Below are 8,547 nucleotides of genomic sequence, written 5' to 3' on the forward strand. Positions count from 1 at the left end.
CGTTCACCCACTGACTTGACTCACTCACTAATCCGTTAACGTCTTCGCGAACGGGAAGCTTCCTCAGTGACTCGTTCCTGAACACCAATAGTGAGGCTGCATGTGTAGTAAAATCCCGCCCACATCTGACACTGATTGGTCGTTTGCGAAGACTGATGGCGTGAGCGTGGCTGCTCTCAAATGAACTGAGAAGAGAACGAATCACTTCAAGAAGTGACCCGTTCACTCACGTTCACTGAAAAGATTCGAATCGGTCGTGACCGACACAACACTACTTGTAACAACTACAGTTAGTGACTTGGATTTTTAGAGTAGAGTCCTTCAGGGGCAGAATGTTCGAGTGGAGGAGCCATTTGGGCGGTGTAGCACTTCCACCAGTTCCCTGCTTTGACAGAACGCACTCGGTAGCACCGGTGTTAGCGATTAGTACAGCAGCATAGTTGCTACAGCTCTCTCTCACAATGGATGCCGTCTTGTCACTTGGAGTGACTCCAAGCCACTTGATCTTTTGATGTGAGGTGTATATTATTCGGCAGCTCCAGAAAATCCAACATCGTCTTCTGTTTCGTTGCAATAAAGCACCGTCTGCCAGGTTGTGAAAGTGAAAGTACTAGTGACTATTCACTTGAGAGGGGCATCACGATGCATCCGGGAACTTAACAAAATAAAAGCGTCCAACATCGTGAAAAGGAGTCACTATAACACAATTTAGCAATAATAAGTTAAATTATACTGCATATATTTGTGGGAACTGGCTTCAAGTTACATTTTACAATTTCAAAATGTGCAGAAGATCACAAGTTACTTCTTGTTTAAAATTAGGTAGCTCTTAATATGCAAAGTACATATCGATCGTTTCTGGTTCACATGCAGTAAAGAAACGTCATTTTACAATGCACATCCTATTGAACTTAACAAAATAAAAGCATTCAGCATTCCGCAAAGGAATACACTAACACAATTTCGCAGTAATAAATTAAATAACAATTCATATATTTTTGGGGACTAGGTTGTATTTTACAGTTTTAAAAACGTGCATAATTTCACAAGTTACTTCATGTTAAAAATTAATCAGCTCTTAATATGAAAAGAAAAATGCACTGTGCTGTCACCATTGTCTTACAAATGCAATTATGCCATGTTGTAGTGAAAGAAAAATGATCAACACAAATCAGTCACACTTGTTTTGTCTTTTTGAACGTCCAATAGTATTTTTTTTATTCAATTGTAATGAAATGATTGTTATTATTATTCAAAGACTAAAAAATAAACTATATTTAAATTAGGGAGAATGTACATTTTATTGAAAATTTAGATTTAAATTTAAAGCAGCTCTATGTAAGATTTAAAATTTCAAATCTCTACTGCCACCTGTGGCCGAAAACAAACTGCACGCTCGTACACGGTGTATATTATTCGGCAGCTCCAGAAAATCCAACATCGTCTTCTGTTTCGTTGCAATAAAGCACCGTCTGCCAGGTTGTGAAAGTGAAAGTACTAGTGACTATTCACTTGAGAGGGGCATCACGATGCATCCGGGAACTTAACAAAATAAAAGCGTCCAACATCGTGAAAAGGAGTCACTATAACACAATTTAGCAATAATAAGTTAAATTATACTGCATATATTTGTGGGAACTGGCTTCAAGTTACATTTTACAATTTCAAAATGTGCAGAAGATCGCAAGTTACTTCTTGTTTAAAATTAGGTAGCTCTTAATATGAAAAGTACATATCGATCGTTTCTGGTTCACATGCAGTAAAGAAACGTCATTTTACAATGCACATCCTATTGAACTTAACAAAATAAAAGCATTCAGCATTCCGCAAAGGAATACACTAACACAATTTCGCAGTAATAAATTAAATAACAATTCATATATATTTGGGGACTAGGTTGTATTTTACAGTTTTAAAAACGTGCATAATTTCACAAGTTACTTCATGTTAAAAATTAATCAGCTCTTAATATGAAAAGAAAAATGCACTGTGCTGTCACCATTGTCTTACAAATGCAATTATGCCATGTTGTAGTGAAAGAAAAATGATCAACACAAATCAGTCACACTTGTTTTGTCTTTTTGAACGTCCAATAGTATTTTTTTTATTCAATTGTAATGAAATTATTGTTATTATTATTCAAAGACTAAAAAATAAACTATATTTAAATTAGGGAGAATGTACATTTTATTGAAAATTTAGATTTAAATTTAAAGCAGCTCTATGTAAGATTTAAAATTTCAAATCTCTACTGCCACCTGTGGCCGAAAACAAACTGCACGCTCGTACACGCTGCGCGCACTCGTACGTGCACGACCTCAATACTGAAGACTGGGCTCTTCATATCCAATTAAACTATGTTTTCAGAGGTAAGAAGTTTTATAATGTTATACAAAGCTGGCCACTTCACGGAATGAGACTCTCGATCCCCACTAAACAATTGATGTCCACGGGACGTGCAGATCATATTGCTTTAGTTGCAGTGTGTCCCCACTAAACAATTGATGTCCACGGGACGTGCAGATCATATTGCTTTAGTTGCAGTGTTGCCGGTAACGCGTTACTCAAAAAAGTCGCTTTCTAAAGTAACTAATAGTCTAACGCGTTACTTTATTCTACAAAGTAGTCTGATTAAAGTTACTGTCCAGAGAATCAATGCGTTACTCCACATTTTCATGAAGAAGGCAAACTATCTCACTGTTGTAACAGTCACAAACAACTACTGCTAACTACGAAGATGAGGCAGAAGTCATTGATCACCACACTGAATTCAGCCATGGTCTGGTCATGAATGGATTGCACATTCAAAACAAAAGTGATGATACTTTTACTACTAGTTTTATTAACCTACAGGCACACAACACAACAAAAAAAGTGTGCATTATGGACCATAAAAGTGGTAAAAAAAATAATTTATTTCCATCCTCAACTGGTCCGTGAAGCATTATGGGATGAGGTCGTCTCCGCCCTCTCGCCAGGGGGAGTGACGTCAGACAAGTTACGTTTTCAGTAGGGGTGGAACAAAAAAACGATTCGACCGAACCATCGTTCGTCAAGGGGAGCTAAACGACCGTATCGGTTGCGAGTGAGGCTTTATGGTTTTCATAACAATAGCAAGAGTTCTGCGCCGTGCTCTACTTGTTTTGTTTACATTTCAGTAGCATCACCATTCAAGCTACTTCCGTGTTTCCGTGCTCGCGACACGGCGCGCGCGCGCGCAACGAGTGACAACATACAAATGGAGACAGTTAGCAGAAGCCGGTGCCGTACATCTCGGTATTTCCCATGGCTATCGAGTCCTCTCGGTGCACTTGTATGTCTCGGGCCGGCGTTGGTACTGCGCGCGAGCCAAAAAGAATAACTCCCGTGACGATCCAATGCATGGATTCAAACGACACAGGTATGTCCCACAGCCAACACACCAGCTAAGCTAAAAGCACACTGCAAGTATCTCATTTCTCAGTTTGTGGCTCCCTGTCAATGTCTACAACAAGCATGAGCAGCAGATAGGAGAACTGAGACGTGCCCGCGATTACGACAGCCCAAAAAACAAAATATAAACAGTAGTGATTCTGTGGTCATCATCGTGTCTCAGATTAAAAAAACAAAAAAAGATGTCATACATTAACCAAAAATGAAAGTGATGACAAAAGAAAAAAAAAAATGTTAAATACAAAAATTGTTGATTAAAAAGGGAAATGAACTTTTGGAAATATTTTTGCATATATTAAGTGGTTAAAATGTGTTTGATAGATTTATTGTTCCATAAGGTGGCTTCATATTTCGTTTGGCTGGACGGTAGGTTTATTTCATGTCTTAAATTTATGTTTCTGAAATACTTCACAATGTGCAAATATTCTGTTTAATTGTGTTGGTGTCTGTCTAAAGGTTAAATATTTATATTTAACATTAAATTAACAACCTTTTGTTTTCCTGATCCTTATTTTGAAGAGAAAAAACAAACAAACCAAAAAACAATTATAACTGTCAATAACTACTAATAAATATTTAAACTGATACATGTGTACACACTGGAATAGCGGAACAAACAAACAATAGAGGAATTTAGGGGATTTTCATTTTCAACCTGGATAGATTTTTATTTTTTGTTTTATAAAAAGTATTTACGTTACAAGAAGTCAAGAGAGACTGCCTATTTTGTTTTTCATTAAAAAAAAAACTTTATTTTCATGTTAAAAATGCACTTTCAATAAAGTATTTGGAACTCCGTTTCTACTGCATTATTTTTATGTTGAGATGGTGTTATCGGCAGCTGCTGAAAGTAACTAAAAAAGTAACTTTTAATCTAACTTAGTTACTTTTAAAATCAAGTAATCAGTAACGCAATTTAGTTACTTTTAAAACCAAGTAATCAGTAAAGTAACTAAGTTACTTTTTCAAGGTAACTGTGGCAACACTGTTTAGTTGGGCGAAGTCCAGTACCGTGCTGTACTCCAAAACGATGTGCAAATTACGTCAATTAATTGGACCTCATTCCGATGTTAATATGCAGTTACATACTAGTCACCCCGCTCGACGGACGTCAACCTGAGTCTAGTCTTTATTAGTGTATGTCGCCCCCAGGCTAGCGTCATTTGCATGAGCCGAAAGGTGGGCTGTCATTTATGGAAATTGACGATTGTGAAAAACATATAGACCCATTCACTACTTAGTGTGATATGGCCGTGAATGTTATCGCCATTCAGTAGTACCCTTCACATTCCGTTAGCATAATGTAGCTACAATAGGCTGTTTTCACGGAGGAAAATAAGGCGACATTTAGCCTGATTGAAACGCCGCGGAATGGAACGTCTGTTCTTCATAAAGTCATTCTGTTCTATTACATTCAACTTTACCGCCCCTTTCACGCAAAATGTTGCCGTCCACCTCACTTTCACCCCAATAGTTACGACCGAGAAGTGATCGATCTTGAGGTTACTGCTATTTGAAAACAACACATTTTCTTCTAAATGTCAAGATACTCGCTTCTTACCGTTTGGAGGAGAAAGCCAGCTGTGAATCACTTTTCTAATCCAAGTCCGATCTCAACTCTCTCCACCGCTGAAATGTCAAACCAATGTTCACTCTCGGTCTTGCCCGACATCGGTCACTATCAAGTTTAGATTATTATTTTTTTTCGTGGCACTTGACATTGTTTTCTTTTTTTTTTTTTTTTGAGCAGCCTTCCGCGGAGTAACAGCGGGTGCCCGGGGCAGCGAAAATCTGTACTAGTTCCGTCTTCGCGCGACAGGAAACAACTGACGATGACGCGAATAACGTCACATCCCGCAGACAGAGGGCGGGAAATTCGAAGGATTCGGACCGGACGCTTCCTAAATAATATTGGCCAGAGGCTTGTAGGAGTACCCATTGTGAACAGCGAAGATGTTGATCTACTAATTAGAATATGTTTCAGTCATAAATGGTTAAATAAAAAGGCTATTGTTAAGATATTTTTGGGGGAAATCCTACATAGATTAGCTTTAAGTATAAAACATGCGATTAATGTGCGATTAATCTTCAGTTAATTATTGAAGTCATGCGATTAATTACGATTAAAAATTTTATTCGACTGACACCTTTACCTGAGATGTTGGGGCCTTGAAGTATATTGTGAAAACTTCTAATGCTTTGTTTTACAACAGAAACCATCTCATTTGGCCAACATCCTTCCTGGACCATCCCTGCTGCAAATGAACAACATTATGCACTATCATGACGAGGATGAATATGCCTACGATTGTTTGGATGGAAAGGACTGTACAAGCTTCTTTTGCTGCTTTGATGACTGTCGCTCAGGTGCCTGGCGAGAAAACAGGATGCATGTGCGAGTGAGTAAGATAGATTCTTACTCGCGAATATTCTTCCCTACAGCTTTTGGCCTTTTTAATTTGGTTTATTGGATAGGTTATCTTTATCTATAAAACCAGTACCTCAAGGAAGGGTGCTTGGAGTTTTGTATGCCTACACATTTTGCAGGGAATGAACTATTCTTATAGTAGTAATATTGATCCCGTTGCTAACAAGTACTATAAAATAACATTAAACTGCCTCGTTTGATTTTTACAAACTGAAAAATGTACTCTTGTCCCAGGTTATGTCTGCTTTGTTATTATTTGTTGATGATGTCCTCCATCACGGCCAATGAAGAAGAATGGTCCATACATATAAAGCGTGTTTTTTTTTCTCAAGATTGTACATTAAGAATGATTGACAACTTTTTTTTGAATGGCAATTTACACACATATGAAAGGACTTGTTGTCTGATCTGGATTAGCATATTATATTAAAAAATTCTCCACTACCCATTGTTATCTTAACTATTACACAAAAGTCCAACAGCATACTAAGGGCCCTTTCAAATCTGTAATAAGGTTACTCTGATGGGTTTGGAATCAAAGTTTGGTTCATGTTCACTCGGGATGTAACAATATCCAAATATCACGATACGATATTACGATATGAAGCTCACAATACAATAATTATCACGATATTGCGGGGAGGTTGGCGATATTTAAAAAAGGGTCACAATATTTTATAAAAAAAAAAAAAAAAAGAGCTCAGCTTAGTGTATTTTAAACTTAGAAGGGCGAAAACATCCCTAATGAAAATTAAACTGCACTAAAAAACTAGCCACCAGAGGGTGCTACAACTGCACAAATGGAAATCAACTTGAATTTTTGAACAGATGTGTGGCATTTAAATATCGTGAACATGATGACAACGATATTGTGGCAGTTTTAATATCACGATATCGTTACTTCCCTTAATGTTCACACAACATTTCCAAGTGCACCAAAAAAACAAAAACAAAAAAACAAAAAAAACATCACAACAAACCATGTGAAATTGCTCTCTTGTCTTACTGGTCAGATATGTAAACAGGAAAAACATTTGCAATATGTACATGTGACTGATAAGTGAATAAAGCAGCACAAATACAAAGCCCCAAATTAAGTAAAACTGGCCTTATTTTTTGATAAATTTAATCATGGAGAATCTAGCAAGCTACCAGCGACTCGTCAAGGGCAAAATAAAAGGACAGCTTGCTTATCCTATTTCAACATATAGTTAAAAAAAAAAAAAAAAAAAATGGAATGCAAAAACTGCAAACGTTCTAAACCAGTGGTGTCAAACATACAGCCCACGGGCCGGATCAGCCCCGCAAAGGGGTTTAATCCGTCCTGAGAGACGACTTTGTAAAGTAAAAAAAAATATATATATAACGTCGGACCAATTAATCAGCCAGTCACAATCAAATATATAAATTTGATGAGTAATGTAACTTGCACATGGAATCGCCGTGGAAGTCATTATTTTTCACACAGCTTAAAGTTATGGTTTGTTTTTAAAAAAAAAAGTGTTTTTTTAATCATAGACCAACATAAACGTGTTAAATACGACACAAATTCAATTACTGGTAACACAAATACATATGACAGGGATTAACGTCCTAATAACTTAATGAAAGGGACACTTCACTTATTTAGCCCATTATAGCAATAAAAAGTTAATATTTTGTCTGTCAGTTCAGCTTGTGAATGTCACATGACCCAACCTAGAGGTGAGCTGTGATTGGTTTCCTGACCCCTTGTGATGTCATTTTCAGTCGACAGCAAGTTGCAAAATGTTTTTAAAGGTACAGTGGTACCTCTACTTACGAAATTAATTGGTTCTGGAAGAAAGTTCTTAAGTAGAAAATTTTGTAAGTAGAGACGCATTTTCCATGTGAATGCCCTAATCTGTTCCAAGCCTCCCAAATTTCAGACATAAATGTTTTATAAAGCATAAAAATGCATCAAAACATGTAACAAATACATGTTACAATTAGATTATTGCACAATAAATGAGTTGTGCATAATGTAAAAAAAAAACAAAAAAAACAAAGAATAGAGTAAAGAAAAAAAATGATGGTCATTTACCTTTTTAACTGCTGTCCTCATCATTTTTTGCCCTCTTTGGTTCATGTTCTCCTCTCTCAGAAGTTTTTTTTTTTTGCCTGGTGTTTTGTAAAGAACTGATCCATGGATGTTTTTTGTTTTTTTTCAAACAATCCTTCTGAAATGTCCAAGGCAAACATAATCTTAGTGAGCAAACGGCCGACTGCTGAACACCTTTTCTGGCCGATTCTTTTAAACAAATTCTGAAACTTCATGGAAACTTCCGGTATGGCGAGGCATCTTTTTTTTTTTTTTTTTTTTTTTTATAAAGGCCCGTCTCGTCGCAATTAAAAACTTACTGTTTTCAATCAATCACCAATTGTTTGAATTTTTGCACAAATTCGTTGGCCGTTAGTTCATACATTTACGAACACCTCATGGGCCGCGGGATGAATGATGGGGACGCTGTATAGACACCGATCTAGTATACGCTCATAGATAGCTATGGTAGAGGTTCCTCTTAGCTAATGGGATGCCAGAACGATGCACAAACACCGATCTAGTATTTACGCTCATAGATACCTATGGTAGGAAATAGCCATAGCCGAAAGTATGTTTTATTCGGTAATGTATTTTTACCTTTCGTATCTAGAAATTTCTTTCGCAA

At 36.9% G+C, this 8,547-nt stretch overlaps 1 protein-coding gene across 1 annotated transcript in view; it reads left to right on the forward strand.

Annotated features, from left to right (window-relative positions):
• gabrg1 (gamma-aminobutyric acid type A receptor subunit gamma1) overlaps window positions 1-6,304 on the forward strand; it is a 29,089-nt gene extending 22,785 nt beyond the window's left edge. Inside the window, exon 9 of the mRNA XM_077537898.1 lies at window positions 5,646-6,304. Within this exon, the coding sequence (XP_077394024.1) occupies window positions 5,646-5,924 (279 nt within the window). The 3' untranslated portion in view covers window positions 5,925-6,304. The remainder of the gene's footprint in view (window positions 1-5,645) is intronic.
• Window positions 6,305-8,547: the final 2,243 nt, after the last annotated feature.

Source organism: Festucalex cinctus, chromosome 12, assembly GCF_051991245.1.
Source record: "Festucalex cinctus isolate MCC-2025b chromosome 12, RoL_Fcin_1.0, whole genome shotgun sequence".
Taxonomy (NCBI): domain Eukaryota; kingdom Metazoa; phylum Chordata; class Actinopteri; order Syngnathiformes; family Syngnathidae; genus Festucalex; species Festucalex cinctus.